This window comes from Calypte anna, chromosome 1 (genome assembly GCF_003957555.1).
Source record: "Calypte anna isolate BGI_N300 chromosome 1, bCalAnn1_v1.p, whole genome shotgun sequence".
Classification (NCBI taxonomy): domain Eukaryota; kingdom Metazoa; phylum Chordata; class Aves; order Apodiformes; family Trochilidae; genus Calypte; species Calypte anna.
This window is the reverse complement of record NC_044244.1, coordinates 24,320,585-24,341,337: the sequence shown is the minus strand read 5'-3', so window position 1 is coordinate 24,341,337 and position 20,753 is coordinate 24,320,585. Positions and strand designations below refer to the sequence as shown.

At 38.8% G+C, this 20,753-nt stretch overlaps 1 protein-coding gene across 2 annotated transcripts in view; it reads left to right on the top strand.

Moving 5' to 3' along the window:
• The window catches only part of ST7 (suppression of tumorigenicity 7), a 142,665-nt gene extending 123,644 nt beyond the window's left edge, over positions 1-19,021 (top strand). The window contains exons 11-15 of one of the 2 annotated variants that reach the window (XM_030465311.1): positions 369-471; positions 8,224-8,374; positions 12,422-12,514; positions 14,765-14,904; positions 18,698-19,021. In XM_030465311.1, coding sequence (XP_030321171.1) covers positions 369-471; positions 8,224-8,374; positions 12,422-12,514; positions 14,765-14,904; positions 18,698-18,793 — 583 coding nt within the window. In that variant the 3' untranslated portion in view covers positions 18,794-19,021. Of the gene's footprint in view, positions 1-368; positions 472-8,223; positions 8,375-12,421; positions 12,515-14,764; positions 14,905-18,697 lie in introns of those variants that run through there. The other variant, XM_030465316.1, reaches the window with a different exon arrangement.
• Positions 19,022-20,753: the final 1,732 nt, after the last annotated feature.

Below are 20,753 nucleotides of genomic sequence, written 5' to 3'. Positions count from 1 at the left end.
TTTTAATAAAAATCCTTCAACAATAATTTGGCATTGTTTTTTTTTTTTTCCGTTTCTTTTTTCTGCATCTTCAGCCTTAAATATGCCCCATAGCAAGGTACCCAGAGCAAATTTAGATTAGTGACAGAGAAAGGACTGTTTGAACTGACTTTCAGCTATGATTAAAGGCAAAAAAGCTTTCCACTTCTGCTGGGATTTTTATTGGCCTTGATGTAATAGATCACTCAGAGTTTCCACTTACTATGGAAGTTTGGAGAGCATAGGAAGTTGACTCAGTTTGGTTACATGGGCCCATGCTCTAGATTGTTTTTCTGGCTTTTTCTTAATAGCAGTTCTGACCTTATGTGTTTGTTTTGTTGATTTTGTAGATTTTCTCCAGAGGCTGCCTCAAGGCGAGGGCTGAGTACTGCAGAGATGAATGCAGTAGAAGCTATTCACAGAGCAGTAGAATTTAATCCACATGTGCCAAAAGTGAGTATGGATGAAGCTTTATCTGGTATCTTTAACAATGCTGAGGACCCAATTACTGATTTCTGTGTTAACTTAATGAGCGATATTGTGGAAAAGGGAGAAAACAATGGGAAGAGAAACAAGCTGATAGTATGCACAGGTTTTTAATTGGGATTTCACATTCAGTGTCTTCTGCTCTGGACTGTGCAACTTGAAATTTTAGCTGAAATTTTAGCTGAATGAGTTCGCTGTGTGAGCAATAATTACATGGTTTATTGCAGTAGTCAGTACCACCGAATGCTGTGCTGCAGGACAGAATAATACATAAAGACAGATTATTGTTGACAATACAGCAATCAAAGATATACTTCAAAATAGCATGCTATACAAAGGAACCTATGTTTGAAGTTCATGGCATGCTTCATATAAGCTGTAGTAGTAATTCCTTATGCAGCACCCTTTCATAAATTTCTGAAAATACAAAGTTCAGAGATGAAGAATTGCTGAGATCTACAAAGTAAGAAAAGGAATTTATGTTCTAATTCCCTCTCTAGACATGTATCTTAGCATTAAGAATCTTGCCCAGGGGCTACTAAAAGCTAAGATACTTTATTATTTCATCACCTGATACTCAGTATTGCAGTCTGTAAGTTCATTGTAAAGGCAAACTAAAGGCAGATGCCTTTTGGCCCTTAGAATCTGCCTCTGAAACTCACTTCACAATCCTTTGGACCAGCATTGCCCTTGGAAAGTAAGAAGCTTCTACTGGAGAGCAGAATACTGGTGTGTGTTAGTGTAGGGAGCCTATTGATTAGGTATAGCTGCACACCAAGTCTGATCAAGGTAAGCCCAAGACACATGGATTCTAGAAAGTTCATTCTCATACATTGCAGGAATTAAATATTATCTCAGTGAGATGTATCTCTTATGTCACTAAGTAGCATGGTTTAGCTATCTGAAAATAAGGCTGTTTTAATAAAATCATCTAGACTTCCTCTACAGGCAGTGGAAAGAAGGAACTATCTTAGACCTCTCTAGGTCTAAACAGCCTTTTCCTCTGAGGTGCCTGTTCCTACATTGACTATGAAAGGAGCAGCTATTTTCCAGTAAAAGCCTCATTTTTGTACAACAAGCTTTAGGTGAGATGAGCCCCTTTGTATTATTAGTTCACTGTCAATTTTTATGCCAAGCTGTAAAATGAAAATATTAAATGAAGTCTGGTTCCAGGACTGCTTCTGTGGAACTGTTTACTTTCTTCCTTCCCAGTGGTTCATGCACCAACACAATCACTGGTAATTCTCTTCTGCCTAGTTGCTTGTTTAACTCTCTATTCCAGTCCTGTTCTTGGGTCAACTTTTCTGATCATTTTTCTGAAGCCCAGTTGCAGGGTTCTATCCTTGCTGTCTGAAAAATAAGCTATCTTGCAAACAAAGATATCAGTTCAGCCTGCCTTAAGCAATCCTTGGGATCCTGTTCCATTTTCCTTACTTACCTCTAAGCTTTTGATAATTCTTTCCATCAAAATCTTTAAAAAAAGATTTCATATTAACAATTCCATGTTAACGCATGTTGTTTCTCTTCTCTTTAAATTAATTTGCATTTACTTATCTCATCACTGGACCACTTGATTATGAATTGAGATCTTTTTGATTTAAGTCATTTGTACTAGTTTGGTCATTTCTACAGTGGTTCATCGCTGTTGGGGATAGAGATGATTGCCAACAGTAACCTCTCCACTTCTGTAAATGTTCAGCCCTACTCTTGTCTCCATGTTCTGTGCTGCCTTTAAACTGGAGCCAAGTCTTCATCTAATACCTTTTTGCTTTTTGTATTTTTCTTTTTATACTGTAGAGCTTACCTTTCTGTTTTGACCTCCTTTGCAAAATCTACCTTACAATAAGTTGCTTCATAACCTCTGTACTTCCAGATCTCCAAAGTCCTGCTTTCCTTGTAGAACAGGACTTTCACTGATTGTTTGTGACCTCCTTCTCACTAGCCAGCTTCTCTTTAGGTGGCTGTTCAATATCAGGCTGGTTTTCATGTTACTTGTCACTTCTGACAAATATCCCCGTGTATGAAATGCAGATGGTGTGTTACTTTCAGTACTTCAATGAAACTTCAGTCCTCTTCCTCACTTAAGTTTCTGAGCTTTTCGATCGGTTCACACTGTTAATTGATGCCTCAGTTTTTCAAAGTCTGTAATTTTGAAACTGAAAACCTTTATAAAATATCTAAATTATCAGAACAACAAAACAGTCGTGGGAGCAGACACTCGAGGCTGGGTTTTAGTTCAAATTGTAACATTAAAACAGTTTTGCCTAAGAGATTGATATGCAGCACTCCTGGTTTCATGCTCATCCTTTCTGCTATTAACTAAAGGATACTAAGGTGGAAAGAATATTTTTGGTTATAATTTTATGCACAGTATGGGTATCACTCCTCAGTTTCCACTCAGGATTGAAGTCATAACCAATTTGTTGTTAATGAAGATAAGTTTTAGTAAGGAGCATCACAAGAAATATAACAGTGTCACAAAACTAATTTGTCCTCTAAGCTTCTTTAGGATTTAAACACTAATTGGTCTCTTGTTCAGACTGAGGAAGAAATAAATTGCAAAAGTGACAAATTATTTAAAGAATTCACCAAGTTCCCAGCAGAAGCCTGGAAAGCAAGGAACTACACTGTTCAAGAGGGGGGAAAAAAGTGGTTCAATATGTTTTGGGTTTGTCTCAAAATGAGATTTTACTATTTTTAGTGCAAATCATTAACATTTAGAATTATCTCATAAAAAGATTATTATAGGATGTGCATTTTCAAGACATTTTTCTGGAAATACCAGATTTTTGGTAATGAGGTTCTGAGACAAAGGGAATGCGGGGAGCAGACTGAGAGATGCTGCTGAGCTGAGTTTAGCAAGAAAGGGAGACTAAGTCTCCCATTGTGATCTGTTGCAGGTTTCTGTGAAACAACCATGAGATTCTTACAATGCTGCTGATTTTTCTGTATGAAATTATGGGAAAGTGATTGCAGAAACAGATTGCAGTCCAGTGTTCCATAGTGATGTTGGAGAATCAGACGCACTTCTTAACAGTTTCTTTTGAATGTAATGAAAGATGTAGGAACTTTTCAAGATGAAGCAATTTTAAAGTCAAGATTTCCCTCTTTGCATAGAAGTGAGAAATGCTGAGAAAACACCTACCTTGCATGTACAAACCAGTGCTGGTTTTGTATGGTTCTGGGACTCTTTTCAGGATGTATGTCACGAAGCTGGCATACCATCTTGGTGCTATCTTTGATTCCATATGACTACATATACCTTGGGTTTTATTTTCTGTCTACACAAAAATGCCTTTTAGAGAGACCTGACATGGCTGACAGTCCTTCTTTAGGCTGCAGCCCTTCTAGCAAATAATCTTTTGAAACAGGTCTCTTTATCCAAGTCTCAGCCATAGGTGACAAATTCTCATTGTTTTTGAAATTCACTGGGGTCAAGATGTGACGTGAGGTACAAGAATTTGGTTTAAGTGACTTAAGGTAATACAGTGCAGCCTGCCAGATCTCTTCAGGAGTCTGGGCAGCTGACCTGTTTCTGGAAACCCAGCTAGGCAGGGTAAGGCCCGTTCAGGTCTGTCAAACTGACATTCACTGTCAAACTGAACAAGACTTCTCATTCTGAAGACATCTTACCTATAAAAATGTCTGTGCTTGAAAGTTGCTAAATTTTTAAGCTACACTAAAAAAATATCTGATAGAAGGTTTCTATCTACAGTTTGTCTTTTTTATTTTACTGAAACATCTGAGCTGTAGCACATTTGCAGCTTTATACTTTGGCAGAGATAGCCAATGTAAAAAGAAAGCATTTCAGCAAGCAGTGTTTTCAGTGTTTTCTTTTTAGTAGAAAAAAACCCATAACCCGTAACAGATCAACATAAGCAGTACACCAGGAAAGGGAACAGAGCAAAGAGCTGTGAGTTTCAATATGAGAACATTCACCACAAATTGTATCACTTGTTTGTCAAAGCTTGTCTGTATTTTTTTCAACCATCTTTGTCTTAATTGTGATGCTATGGACGAGTATTCTTCTGCTTCACTGTAGAGTTTTGGTCCCAAGAAAATGTGCTGACACTCTCTGACAAGATGCTGCTCAAAAACTTAAGAGTTAAACAAAACTGCCACTGAAACAGCTGAGATATCACTGTAACTCTGGAGGCTCTTGTATGGAAAAGAGAGTAGTACATCCTGTGTCACGGAGAGTACATAATTTGTGGCACGGATAGGGGAAAAAGTATGTGTACACACACAAGATTTTATCAATCTTATTTATATGTTGTGTTTGGAGCTTCTTCATGTATATCTAATTAAACTATCCCAAGGTAATGCTGATAAAGTACCACAGGGACATTGCTCAGTTGTGGAACACCCTTTCTGAACTGATCTGCAAGGTCTCTCCCTACATTCAAACTCCTCCTGAAACGCTCCCCCTCTTTTTTGTGATCTGTGAGACACAAGTTATTCAGTAAAGGCAAAGGGAAGAGAAAGCAGATGATCGTCCATATTTTGAATTGTTAAAAGTGATTCCAGATTGTGCTTTGCACACAGTTATATGGGTTTGCCATGTAAGCCAATAGATGAGTTGATTTAAGGAGGGTACCTATTGAAGTTGCTGTATTTGAATTGGACAACTTAAATATTGATATTACTTTAAGAAATGCCAACTTAATGTGTGAATGGTTTCTTAAGAGGGCATAACAAACCATTGACCTGAACACTTTTAAAGATTTAGCTGTTCTTCATTTTGTGTCTCCTAATTTCTTGCTTTTTTTCTTTTTTATATAAGAACTGTGTCTGTCTGTATGATTGCGTGGTTTCTAGTAAGTTGCTAACAGAAACAAATAATGCAAACAAATTCATAAACCAGATGGGAAATGAATCGGCTCTGCACACCCCATGATATTACAGAAAAACTATTCCAGACATGTTTAAGAAGGTTTTAACTGTTCACTGAGACACTGATTTGGTTTTGTATCTTCAGCAAAAAAGACCAAACTTCTTAATTACCATCAATCCAATGAGAATTTGTAAGGTGACCTGAAAGGGGCTTCTCTGGGCATGTAGAAGCCAGAACTTTGGAAGTGTTTTGAGCTTGTGCTGTTCATCCCTCTGGGAGAGGGGGAGTTCCTGTTCAAACAATCCTAAATTCTCATATTCTGTCCTGGAGGGATGCTGTCACAGGTGCAGGAGTGACTATTGCCTATATGCAGCCTGAGCTGTAACTTCAGAAGCAAATTGCACAATTGAGGAAAAAAAGGAAACCTTCCTGAGCTAGGTTGATGTGTTTTATAAATGGGTACTGAAGTACCTCATTAATGTGGAATGTTGAAAGCACTCCCAGCAGAGAATTAGTAGCCAGAGTGCTGTCAATATTATGAAATAAATAAAACATATTCAATCAGTTCAAGTAAGAAAAATATAAACTCCACCATGCTGCACTTCAAGGTCCACTGTCATCCTCTAATGCTCATTAAAAGGCATATTCCCATAAGTATACAGAATGCCTGATGGAGCAATACGTAGGAATCAAAATAACAAGTTTTATTTTAACAGTCCTAGAAATCGGACATTCCTTCTTGGTTTTTCTTTTCCTACAAATTGTGGAATGGTCTTGGGGTTGTGGATTTTTTTCCGCTTTGATTGAAATATTTAAATACTTTTTCATTTACTTTTTAAAAAAAATTAGAAGAATTAGATTCTAAATTAATAAAACATAGAAACCTGCAGCTCCTGCAGCTGTATTCCATCCTGCTCAACACGTATACTGTATGTTTTTTAAAGGGTTGCACATCCATTAGGGCAGTGAATAAGAATGTTTGCTGTATCTCTGTAAGCCTGGCAGCTCCCTCCTTCTTGTCAGAACTAAAGATCCTGTCAGATCTTTATACCGTTCTCTCTGTCATTTTTAATCTCCTGTTCTGTCTAATAAACTGCAGCTTCCTCTACTAATCCACTTTCTCTGCAGTTTTCTCAAATTTTTCTGAAAGGCTTTTGAGAAAATCCAAGTTATCACACATACTGCTCCCACTGCTACTTCAGTTTCTCCTCCTTTAATATAGTAACTTGCATAAGAAATACGGATGATTTCTTTTTCCTCTTTGAATAATTTCTCTCTTTCCTGGGGCTGACAGTTCTCTACTTTGATCACAGTCTCTTCAAATCTTTTACCTGTTGCTGGCTCCTGCCAGGCTTCTTCAGGCAAATGGGTACCTAGTTCTAGCTCCATGACATCATGCTGCTGGTCCCCATTTCCCTCAGGCCTTTCCTCTTCTGTTCCCCAAGGTTGTTTTTATTTCTTCTGCCCTCTTTTCTCCACTTTTCAGCACTAGCTCACATGCTGAGCAGGTGCTCAATCATGCCCTGCAGTCTCCTGTTCTCAGAGTTTAGCAGGAGCTGGGGGAGGTTAACACCACCCACGCCTCTGTCTCACCTCTGATGTCAGATTTTTTTCTCTTGGGTGCCTGCACTGGGTTGTGGTCAATCCCTGTGTCCTGCACGCCTCCTCCTTCTAGACCAAAGCAGAGACTTGAGGGTAGACACAGAGGCCTTAATGAAATAGGGGGGCTGCAGACTCTCTTTTTGCTAAGCATTAACCATAACTTCCTTTTCTGAACCTTGTGATAGGGCATGCCAGTCTGCTGGCAGACTCACCTGCTGCCTCTTGTGTTAAATAGTCTGGTGGAGAGAACATTTCCTCTTGGTCATCCTAGAGGAGAGGGACCATTTCATTTTGCTGTTGAAAAGCAATCAGCACACAGCTGGGAAATGTTTCACTTCTTGGAGGTGAACTGGCAAACGGGAGTTGATTGGACAGTGTTTACTTTGTCATTCCTTTCCCTGTGAAGCATGAGGATAAGGGGTGTCTTTCCCCTCTGCTGTATCTTTTCCCTGCAGTAAGTGGACTGTAGTAACACCAGTGATGAGATAATGTCTGCTGAACTGGCAGGGGTCTAGTTCATGGGCTGGAGAAGGAGGAAAAGTCACCTGCTTGAATGATGTCCAGGACCTCTATTTTCTCCTGTGGCATGAGCACTCTGTGTTTCATCCACTTCTCTTTTGGGGTACCCACTAATGGAGAGAATTGCTGGTGGGTTTAGTCAGTGGTGCTTTTAATTTCCATGCCATTTTCAGTAACTATTTTGAGTAGAGACTTGAAACATCCAATATTTTTTTTTTTAATTTAGGTATTTGTTACATTTTGTAGTTTTCTTTGTTTTGTATCTTGTTAGTAGCTACCTAATGGCTGCCAACTTTGCATATTCATAGACCTAGCAACCAGTGATAGGAATGCAGTAAACTAGGAGTAGTGCATGTTTCCCTATAGAAAGACAGTGTGTATCAATATCTTCTATCTGCTTAACATCTCCTTCATTTTCTTATAAACACTTTTAATTAAAAATCTCATTTAATTAGATTCTCTTTTCTGCTTTGAGTGTTTTTCTGTCTCCTTTGATAGGAGAGACATCTCATTTTTAAATTCTCTATAGTACCTGTACTACAGTTGAAGAGCAGAACATTAACGATCTGTCAGTATATCTTAATCTTTGGAATAATTCAATAATTATCTTCAAGTGCAGTTGGTGATGTTACACATTTGCTGAAATACAAGAGAAAATACTTTAGGGAATAGACTATTACAGTGAGCATTGTAGAACTGCAGACAGCTCTTTGTGGTTTTTATTACCTCTGAAATAATTGTGCTCTGCTTTTTTTTTATTGCAGTATCTACTAGAAATGAAAAGCTTAATTCTTCCTCCTGAACATATTCTGAAGAGAGGGGACAGTGAAGCAATAGCATATGCTTTCTTTCATCTTCAACACTGGAAAAGAGTAGAGGGGGCTTTGAATCTCTTACACTGTACATGGGAAGGAAGTAAGTAACTCTCTCTCTTAAAAATCAGTTATTTTAATTGAATGTCATGGGAAAATAAAAACCTTTTTGTGAAGTATAATATGTGGGAATTTTGGAGGTCAGTTATATCCTCATCAGCACTGAAGAATTTGAAATCCAAACTGAAAATAAAAACTTTGTTTAAATGGGAAAAAAGGTTCTGATTTCTTGGATTGTGTTTTCTATGCATCACTGAACAAAACTTCCCATCTTTGTGACATACTTTCTTACTCATGAATAAGGAGACAATAATTTATCTTACTTATCCAGAGCTGTAGAGATTTTTTCATCATTATTTGAATGCTTTGATATTGGAAAATTATGAAAGAGCCTTAAAGCAGAATAAAGCCCCAAACAGTAAAAATGTAAAATACTGGTTTGATTTATACTATAATTTGAGAAACTGGAGTGAGTCCAGTGGGTGACCACTAGGATGTATAGGGGACTGGAATATGTGAAGTATGAAAAGACATAGAGAGGTTTGGTTTTATTCAACCTGTAAAAGACATCTGGTGGGTGAGAGAAATCCAATTGCTGTCTTCTGCCACCCTATGGAAAAATATTATGGAAGACAGAGTGAAAGTCTTCTCAGAAGGGAACAGTGGAAAGGCAGGAGGCAATAGACACAAGCTGCAGCAAGAGAGATTTCATTTAGACATAAAGAACATATTTTCAGAATGAGATGCACTGGAACAGGTGCTGGTGGGTTTTGGGATCTCCATCCGCAGAGATACTCAGAGATCAAATGGGCATGGCCCTGGACAGTTGAAAATGATACAGCTTAAAGTAGGAGGCTGAAGTCATATACTAACCTTCTAACCTAAATTATCCTGTCTTTAAGATGTGCTCTCTCCAGGTTCCAGATAATTAAAAAATGCCATTTAGAATCAGCCTCTGTGGGCTTATCTAATGCAGATTTCTCTTCTCTTCTCTTCTCTTCTCTTCTCTTCTCTTCTCTTCTCTTCTCTTCTCTTCTCTTCTCTTCTCTTCTCTTCTCTTCTCTTCTCTTCTCTTCTCTTCTCTTCTTCACTGTTTTCATTTGGGCTTGTTGTAAAAGATACAGTATGATGTAGTGATAATTCCTATGGAAAGCACTTAATATCTTTGTTGTAAAAGTGGCTTACTGTCTCAGTCACCATATAGGCCTGAACTTGCCTAATTTTCAATGTAGGCTCCCTGAGGAAGCAGTGGCTTTCTTTTTAGGTGTATAGAACACTGTGCTCCATAATCAATAAGACAGCTCTCTGGGGTTTGCTGTGCTGTTCTCTGTCCTACCTGCTTGCTCTTTTCCTGTTATTTCTTCCAGTCAAATATGTTCTCTGTCACAGCTTCCTTCTCAGTGGCTTATTTTCGGTGCCTTGTTTTACTTAGTGTTTCTTCTCTTCCAGGTGCTTGCAGAATCCCTTTAGTGCCCGAAGCTTATTATCCCATCATTTTGGAGCTGCATTTTTTAGGGAATCCTGAATAGATTTTCTTTTGCTTTGTCAGGCTGGAAGTCCCTAAGGGGCTGTTCACAAGGGCCAGGTTTTGGCACAGGAGGCTGGATGCCCTGCTGTCCTCCTGCCACTTAAGAAATCTAGTCATCTGTGCCTGAAGGCAGTGTGGGGCATTTCCATCTAACTGCATTAACTGATTCCTTTCCTTATTACTTCTGCAGAAATCTAAGTATGTACTTTACTAGCTAATGTTTGCATAGTAGCCTGTAAATGATTGTTGCATGACCTCTGAAGAAAGCTTCATAATTCATTTTGCATAGAGATTTCAGAGAGAGATGAACAGTGCACCAGTCCTCAATAATTTTATTCAGATTTTGCACATAAGGATTCCCATAGATTTAATGCTTTCACCAATATCTGTCCCAATAATTATAACTTTTGGTCCATACCTTAGCCTGGGTAATATTCCTTACAAGATGGGGTGAACTGTTTATGTCAGTCTTTTTGTCCTTGACTTGCAAAAGGTTTTCTTGGCATCCCTACACAATCGTGAATTAAAACCAGTGTAAACATGATGGAGTGATTCAGTTTAATTAACTCCTAGGTTTAGCAGTCTACATTCAATACATGGTCAGTTTCCCTTGCTTTCTCCCCATTTTTTTACGTATATGCCACATTTTTGATGAATACAAATCTTTTTGTCTGTTTAAGTAGCAAGTTTCGCTTTGTAGCTTGTATGTAGGAATTTAATGCCCACTTATATACACGATTCACTTCTGATAGGAGTTGGGCAGAATTAAGTGCATTAAGTCAGTCACTTGGGGGATACATTTTGAATGCTTATGAGAAGAATAAGGTCACTCCTAATTAAGACAGCCTCTAACAATATTTATATGGAACTGCCTTTGTGATCTTCTAAACTCCAAAATTCTCACAGAGTGTCTTTCCCAAACTGCATTCAACAACTGAGAAAAGTGAGGTTATAAAAATAATCCTCATCATCTCACTGGAATGTTGGTTGTTTCCTGCTCCATCTTCATTGGGTCGGAGTACAGTGTTATTCGTAGCACAACTGGCACCACATGAAACGTGGTTATGGGTTTGGGCCAGGTGTTCTGAACAGAAGGCCTGTAGTTTCAAGTGTAACAAAATTTCAGAAGAGTCTGAGGTGCTTGTTTGTCCCTGTCAGTTTCTGAACTTGTGTGGTGTTTCCTGTTGTTTGCATGAAGAAGAAAATCTAAGGGGTTCTCAAATGCTATGGCAGCACATGGTTGAGGCAAACTGCCTCTGTGCTACCTGAATTGATATGATCAGATAATTCATAGAATCATAGAATTGGCTGGGTTTGAAGGGACCTCAGAGATCATAAAGTCCAACCCTAAATCTGTAACAGTAAGGCAGAGAAGTACCCATGTAAACACAAACTGATGCAGATGAACCAGAGCACTTTCTTCCATGGCTGATAACGTTGCTAAATGAACTGTTGTGCTGTAAGGATGCCATATTTGGTCTCATGTCAAAAACGACTGCTTAAATTCAAGATCTCTTCAGACATTTTTTGTTTGTTTTGTGAAAACAACATCTCTACTGTGCTGTACCTCACTTCTAAAATTTATACAGGGCTTCTAGGACATCTGCTGAGGAAAATATTGCTTCAGTGACTGATGTTCATAGGAGCAGTGAGAATAACATGCTGATGACATTTTAACGGTGAAAATATATAGGATAGAGGAAAAGGATGTCTTGATTGCACAGCTATAATTCAGTCAAATATTCTGATATTTCCATAAACCACACTCAGATGGCCTCTGACATCATCACTGTCCAGATTTAGTAATCCATTTCCCTCCCTCTCTGGTACTATTTTCAATTTTAAAAACACACATGATTAAGTGTTATTTAATCCATGACCTGAGGATTTATATTGGAAACCTGACTTGATCTGCTCTATTTAAAAAGAATGCATGTGAGGAACCTGATTTTAATTATTCAGTATTAATCTTTGATTGCCAAATATAAAATGAAAACCTGACTGCTGGAAAACTGGTTCTCTGGGCTTGGATCCTCAGTGTTACCTGGTTTGCTAGAGTATGATGGAAAAAAATAGTGTACTTTTTTCTATGCAAAACTTATATTATGCTTGATGCACACAGATTGTGAGTATTGGCCTGAATTCAAAGCTTGGCTGGTGATTTTGTAGAGTGTCTCTCTTATATTAGATGCACTTCTTTCCCCTGAAATTTAAAAATTCTGCAGTCTAAAAGGCTAAGACAAAATATGTAAGTTTGTCTATGGAATTTTAAGTGTGATGGGCTCTGATCATGCAAATATTTATGTATGTACTTGCAATTTAGTCTCACTTCAGGCTCATAAATCTTCACTCAAGAATAAACACAGACATGTGTTAGCAGGATTAAAAGCTAAGTGTGTATTTATATTTTGGCATTTCATTAAGCAATTTATGCTGTTTGCAACCAAATACAGATGTTATAGTTGGTCTATGTTTGTTTTTCAAAATTGTAAATATAGTTAAGTATGTCCAGCTACTGCCACACTTGCAGTAACTTGTGCACGGTATTTTTTTTCTTTTCAGCTTTCAGAATGATCCCCTATCCACTGGAAAAAGGACATCTTTTCTACCCTTACCCTATTTGTACAGAAACTGCAGATAGAGAACTGCTACCATGTACGTTCAACTTTTTTCTTATCATTGACATCAAAGAATTGTTTACCCAAGTCTTGCAGCACTGGTCTCTGTTGATGTTCTTTAAATTGAATATACTGAATTAGAATAATTGGGTTGACCATGAGTCTCTAAAGCTTCTGTGACAGTTTGAGAAGCAGCTTCTAGACATGTTTCATAGCAATTAGCCATCTCCATTTTTTTTTACAGTGTTGGGAAAGGGAGAGAGATTACTGAGGAGACATAATTCAAATCTGGCTATTCTTTCTTGTCATGATGCTGGAAAATATGTCTGATCTTTCATCTAGGGTAACATGCCATCAGACCAAAAGCACAGTGTCACAGCCTTGTTCATCTTTTGTAGACACATAATCTATTTAAATTCCAAGGCAGGATCATACCTGCTTGAGAAAGGCTGGATCATTAACACAGCTGTTACTCTGACAGGTTATTCTGATGTTTTCTGAAAAGCAATCTTAAATAGCAAGGAAGGGTTTCCTTTAATGTAATTGATGTGTGTGCCATTAGAGAGAGATTAATGTGCTATTACTTTAGTCACTTATTATATATGCTTATGGCAGGTATTAGCAAAGCACCAACAGCATTTCCAGTGCTTGGCAAGGTACAGCTATAAAGACAGATCCAGCTCTGGGGAAGAATTACACTCCAAGCTGATGGGACTTCTTGCAGTGCATGCAGTGAAACACAAGAATGCAGAGGAAGCATCAAAGCAGCCAGTCTGGCACTGACACTTCATTCCCACGTGTTTTCTCTTTGAAGTCAGTGGGACTTTGTGTGCAAGGCGAGCACACACAAGTGCAGAGGGCTTTGCAGGGTCAGGGCAGAGGAGGCAAATACAAGTTCATCCAAGCAAGGAGGTTGTTCTCTCACTTTCTCTATCTTGAAGAAGGAATAAGAGAAATCTGTTCAGGAAAAGCTAAAATGTAGCTTGTTTCTGCTGCAGAGGCTTGATCTGAGGGCATTTACATTTTTGTGGTGTTTCATTCAGAACCTCTCTGGTTTGAGCTGCGAAACATGTTGCCACTTTTTATAAGCCTATGTGAGCAAACGTAGGTGAGAATAAGACAGCAAAAATCCACTCGTTGTGAGTCTCTCCTTCACAGTACGTTCTTGCTGTTATTACACAGAAATCCTTGGCAATGGGCAGTATCTCCCCACCCCATTATAATCACATGAATTATAACAGCACCTCTTATAGAGTGCTCTGATTGCTTTACTCAGAGGGATGTTGAGCAGGGTAGAGTGGAGTGTCAGGATATTTAGGAATAACAAAGTCACGCAGAATAGCTCAGTATTCTCTTTTTAGATGCAAACCTAATCATTCTCCTCAAATGTTAGAAGCCAGGGACTTGTTTAACAGCATATGCAGGCAGTGCATTCTGCTCTGGCAGTTATGGGAAATGCCTTTCACTGCAAAATCTCTTGGGTTTGGGAAGGGTTTAACATTCCGTGACAGACACAGGATTGGTTAAAGCAGTTTTGCATACCTGTCCACACCCTTTAATTGTGTGTGTTTTAAAGGAAAGTCAGCTGAAATTCTATCAGAACACTGAGGTCTGATAGGCTATCTGAATTAAAAATATCAATCACAAAACTTTTCCCATGACTGGGTAACAGACTGGAACCACAAGTCTGAACCTGTGTTAAAAAGCCAGTGCAAAAAACTGAGCACAAGAAATCTTTGACTTATAAAGTCCATGATTTGGTATTTTTTGATCTCTAAATTTAATTTAAATCAAAGAGGAGTTGCAAATAATCTGCATTATCTCTGTGTTTCTTCTTAAACTGAATGAATTAGCAGACAAAAAAATTCAAATTTTTAGTTTATAATATTTCAGTTTAGACTCTTATTAATTCATGCTGTTGGTTTAGGAAACTGCTTTACTCCAGATGAATGCAGTCATGGATATCCTCCTGTCATGTTGCTGGATTACACTGTGTTTTTATTGTCTGCAAGTGTGATATGAGATGAGAGCTGATCACTGAAGCAAAGAAAGTAGGCAAAATGGAAGAGTAATGTTTTGTGTGTATAAATAGTCACAGGATTGAAGATAACTGACACAACAACAGTGTTGATTTTAAATGTTTCAATCCTTGTATGTGTTTCTTCCTTCAGAAGCATCTTAGAGTGTCTCTGACTGTTTAAACCACTAAGAATATTTGTTTTGGTTGCTTTAAATTGTTTGTTAATGTATAATGCATTTCCCTTTCCATCTTTTTTTTTTTCTCCAGCATTTCATGAAGTTTCAGTTTACCCCAAGAAAGAGCTTCCCTTCTTCATCCTTTTCACTGCTGGGCTCTGTTCCTTCACAGCCATGCTGGCCCTCCTGACACATCAGTTCCCAGAGCTTATGGGAGTCTTTGCAAAAGCTGTGAGTATTCTCTGCTGCTGCTCTCTCCTGGTACATAGAGACACAGATGCAGGAAGAGCTGAGCCAGATATTGCTGAGTATTGGATATCTGCATGTTCAGTAATAGAAATAAAACATGAAGTGATGTCTGAGCAGGCAGGCATTTGAACAACTGTTAAGGGAGCTAATCAGTAAAATACACTACTGGCTGCCTTCTCTGGCTTATGTGGCTCTTTTTTTAGGCTGGATCTCTTATGATTTTTCCCAAAAAAAGACTTGGTGGGAGAAGGGAATATCTATATTTTCATATATAATCTGATAAAATAAACAAATAATGGTTTGCAGAAACCCTTTATTTTGTGTAGAGCCATAATGATTGTGCCATGCTTTCAAGTGCGTTAGAGACTATGAGTATGAGGAGGAATAGAGTGTACTATTAACCAGGGCAAATATCTGTGTTCCTTCTCCAAACTGCCATGAAGGAAGTAGTCTCAGTATTTCCCTAACTTTCTTAAATATATCCAGGGAAGTCTCTGCTAATTCTGCTTTTTTAATCCACCAAAGATAAATAAATTTTAGAGGATGAGGGAGATAAGTGGAAAGGGCCATGAATTATGCTAAACCATACTTTTTTTTCTTTTCACAACCAAGAACATCGATGCTCCAGTGTGCTGGGATATGAAAAATCCACTTAAATAAAAGTTCTAGGATAATTAAAAAAACTGTCTCCTTCTCCAAGAAATACTGAATATGCTCTGTTGAAATATATTTTCTCAAATGTATTTTATCTCTTGTAGGTCTTGTGGTTTCCAAAATAGCCTCCTGGCCTTGTTTTTAATGTGTTTCATGCTTTTGATTTGGGGGGGGCGTAAGGGGTGAGGTGGAGGAGGCAAGGCTGAAAGGCTTTCTCAAGTCCCAGGTTTTTAAGTACTTTTCCAAACTCCTTTGCAAATGGCAAGTCTCCCTTGCAGGTAAAACAGATCTTCTACCACCCAGGTTTATGAGTCATAGAGGTCTGGTACAACAACAGTTCTTGCATCAAGATTTTCCTTTATTAGCTCTAGACAACAGAAAATAAGATTAACTGGAGCAAAATATACCACTTCTATCAGCAAAAAGTGCTGAAGCATAACTGAGATATTATTATTTTCTTTTGTTTCTTGAGATTTGATGGACATTAAGTGTGTAACTTAGGCTTAAACATCTTAAACTATTTTGTAAAGTTTATTTTGTTTTGGTTTTTTTTCCTTAAGTCATAGAACTGCATGCCCCTTGTTTTGGGGCTCTTTTGATGTAACCTGAATTTATCTGATACTCATAGCTGATGACCCCAACTCTGTCCCTGTTAGCCTTGTTCCTTGTGTCAGCCTCATATCCTGAACAAAGAATATATCTCAAGCTGTCAGCATGACAAGATTTTGGATTTAGTGCTCCTGCTACAGGCAGTGAGCTTCTGGGGTTGGAGAAAGTTGATAGTCATCCAACCATCATAGAATAGTAGAATTTTCAGGGTTGGAAGGGATTTTTAAGATCACCTAGTTCCAACCCCCCTGCCATGGGCAGGGACACCTCCCACTAGATCAGGTTGCTCAGAGCCCTGTCCAGCCTGGCCTTAAAAACTTCCAGGGATGGGGCTTCCACCATCTCTCTGGACAACCTCTTCCAGTGTCTCACCACACTCATGGTGAAGAACTATCTGCTAACTTCCAATTCAAATCAACCCTCCTCTATTTGAATCCATTCCCCCCAGTCCCATCACTACCTGGCATCCTAAGAAGTCCCTCAGCAGCTTTCTTGTAGCTCCCTTCAGATACTGGAAGGCTGCAATAAGGTCTCCTCGGAGCCCTCTCCTCTACAGACTGCATAACCCCAACTCTCTCAGTCTGTCTTCACAGGAGATGTGCTCCAGCCCTCTGATCCTCTTTATGGACCTTCTCTGGACACACTCCAGCACATCCATGTCTTTCTTGCCCCCTTGTAATAGGGGCTCCAGAACTGGACTCAGTACCCCAGCATGTCTGCCTGGCCTGAACTCACCTGGCTTTGGTTCCAAAGCCACCTGGGGAGTAAAGTCAGACCAGAAGGATCTATTTCCCTGATGTGTAGCACTGCAGCTCCCATTGGTGTTAATAGAACACATAACCCAAGTCTCTGTATGTGGTTAAGTTCTACATATCAGAGCAGGTAAAGCTCCTAGTTAGTAAAATAAGCACAGACAAATGAAATTGAAATGTAGGCTGTGTTACATGCATAAATTTGGCAAGACTACTCAAAATCTCTGAACCTGTGTTGGATGCAGTTAGTACATCAGTTAACCTGTATTGTCACTTGTTTAGTTATGTCTTAAATCTTCATAAACCACCAAGTGCTACAGCTGAGTTTTTGTTGTATTTGGGAAAGGCAGAAATTTTGCCTTTGACATTCACTTGGGTTTTGATTCAGAAGGCTTATTTTGTTGTCTCCTTTGGAAAAAAGCAGCCCAGGTGTATGAGGTTGAATAATGGCAGATGTCTCTTTGAAATAAATCTGGAACAGAACAGAACAGGTTAGCCAGCTCTGGCCCTTCCCTTTCAGTTTTAAGGGGAGATTATTTCATAAATAACTGATCTCATTCATCTAAAAAATGAATGTGTTGACTGCTACTGCGGTTATGTGCTTTGAATTACTTATCCCTGTATGATTGGTACTTATTGTGATGTGCTGTTTCACATTGTGAAACTCTGCACATATGCTTTAATTTTAATAGGTGAAAATTATTCCTTCTCTTGTGCCTGCCAATCCCAAAAGCATTGCATGGATATAGGATCAGCATCATGGCTAGGCTTATGTTACTGCAAGCTGGTATTTCACAAAAACTAAATAGATTAGCATGACCAGGTGTTGGGAACTGGCTCTGAACTGTCCTCCAGGTATCATCTTTTTGCACCTTTTCTGTAGCCCATTAATCCAGACACTGAGTTCTTTAAAGGCAGAAAAAGCCCTTGAGTGCTGAGGATCATGTGTGAGACTGCCAGAGGTGGCCTCTGCCTGCACTTGCTTTGTGAAGCCTCAGGATTCACAATCTCAAGGTGGCTGACTCTGCATATTACTGTACTCTATCCTACACATATATGGCCCCAACATAACTGTATGTAATGTGCACAGTAGAATTAGTTAAACTGTATTTCCCCAGATTTTGGCAGTGCTTTGTGTACCTGAGTTCTGAAGTATATAGCTGAGGGTGGGTTTTTTTCCTGTGATAAAATGGTCTCTGTTCACTTGATTTTTGTCACATATGCCTATCCTGGCATTACTGTGTTCAACCTCCTTCAATAGCACCAACTGTGTTCTGAACAAGAGGGAGGAGGTTAAGATAAATTCCAGTTAATGATGCCTGGTGTATGTAGCAGAACTGTAGATAACCTAGAACCACTTTAAACCTTCATTTAAAGAGACACTTTTTGTCTCTGAGAGTTGGTAAAAGACTGTTAAGAAAAAGCCCCTCTTCTTCAGTAGATTTTGGCTTGAACTTTTAGTGGCTTCACTATAAGCCTGGACCTAGGATGTGAGATGCTTGAAAATTTTTGTATTTCATCACTTTGAGCTTCATAAAAATGGGGCTTTTGCTTTCTTTACTGCAAAATCCAGAAATCTGTACAGATGCAAGGCTCAAAATTCAGAAAAAAATTCTTTATACATTAATTGTATAATTTTTATCATGCTGGAGAATTTACAGAGGAACAGAGTCAGAGTTTCTTGTCTTATTGGACAGCTTTCTCTTGAAGTGTATTGTCTCCTGGATTTTGATGTGAATATGTGTCTGGTTTCTTTACAGTTTCTCAGCACCCTCTTTGCCCCTTTAAATTTTGTGATGGAAAAAGTAGAAAGCATCCTGCCCTCCAGTCTGTGGCACCAGCTGACAAGGATCTGAAGGAGCACGCCCGCTGAGTGACTGCCATGACATCTTCTGTGCCAACTTTTTGTTGACCACAAGAAAGCATGATAAAAAAGGGAAGCAGTTCTAAGACTTAAAAACTCTTCATGGATTGTCTGTTCTCATATAAAAACTGTTTTGTTGTACAAAGTACATTGATGTTAGGTTCTATTATATTTTGCCTTCAGAAAAGAAAAACTTAAAAATAAACTTTTGTGTATTGCAGCATTGCTGTCTTTGGCTGCTTCTTCAAAGCTCAGATTGCACTTTGTTTTCTTACACATGTATGTGGTATATCTGCTTCACCAAAGCTTAGGGATGGCTTTCCATTTAGTTTGTGGAAAACCAGGAATAACTTCACAATCTAGCAATGGTGGCACTGCCTTTTCTTAAAGAGTTCAATTAGGGTGCAGCCCTCACCCCTACAGTCTGGACGAGGCTTCTGGACACTTGAAGCTCTTTCTTAAAGCAGCTTTAGGCTCTCCAGGCAGTTGGGATGGCACTTTGGGCTTCCAATTCCCATCCCTGCATAGAGGTCAGTTTTATCCTGGTTTGAATTTTCAATATTCCATGTACTTGACACATTTTCTTCACATCAGTGTCAATTGAAGTACCTCTGAAAGCTCTGTGCTTTGTTCTCTGTCTCCAGAACAAAGCATAGATAACAGCAGAGACCTGAAGGCAAATCTACCTGTAATGAGGGATCATCACATCCATGCTATTTCCTGCTGAGTTTTTATTGCATTACTAGTACTTTTCAGTTATGAAAAAGCAGGTTCTCTTTCCTGTACAGACTAAACAGCAGCATTACAGTTGCTCGAGACCAGAAGCTCATTAACAAAATTGGTGTCAGCTCATGCACAATTAATACAGAGGCTGGTGTCTCATCATTAGTGCTTACCTCAGGAAATCTTATCCTTGTGCTGTGAGAGGTTTAGACAAAAATACTCATTTCTAACTTAGGGAGTGTAGATGGAAACTTCCTGCAGACACCTCTGCTAGTGCATGAGGCCAATTGTGAGATCAAGAATATCATCTGGAAGTTGAAGCAAGTAGTCCAACCTGTCCAGAACTGAAAGCATGTTCTCACAGATGCCTCAAAGATTATTTTTATTCCAACTCCTCTTCCAAGTAAGGAAGCATAAACCCAGTACAGTGGATCAAAAATGCCATTTTGCCAGTTCAACTTTGCTGTTTTTCTAAAAAAAATGTTGAGCAGTTTGAGGGATTGTGATCACCAGCTGATAAGTTTATCCTTGAGGAAATGAGTGAGCAAAGCCAAAACTCAATTATTGCTAGCTGTAATAATCTGATAAAAAGAAATGCATAGCTCCTAGAAGAATCAGACCCTTACCTTAAACAACAGGGAACTTTTAGGAACTCAAAAATGTCTTTGTGCAGTTCAATTTCAACTATTTGCAGGATCCATCTCCCTTATAAGTAGTAACAAGCCATGGATTCTATCTAGAAAATATCTCTGCAGCTTTAATTATAATTCTAGGCATCTGGGAGACTAGACAAGTCAGACAAAAGGATTTTCTTTTTCATTGGGCAGAATTTTTTGCCTTGGGCTTTTCTGCCTCTGACATGTTTCCTGTGAATTTAAGCATGGCTTACATCAAAAGGCAAACAGAGCCGGTGATTATAATGATGGAAAGCGTCTGGCTTAGCAAGGAGCTGAGCTTTCTGGAAATCTGCTTCAGACAATAATTCATCTAAATCATCAGATTGCAGATTTATGAGGGAGGTGGCTTTAAAATTTCACATTTTCACTGTTCCTGTTTGGTTTGTTTTGTGGATTTTTTTTTCTTTAAAACCAATTTGGTGTGAACACTGAATACACAGACTCTCATTTTCCAGTGCGAGAGCATCACAGTCCTTGCCCTAGAATAAAGGAGGGAAAACAATGGGAGTTTTCCCTGTGTCACAGGGGTCTACAGAAGATGAACATCCAGCT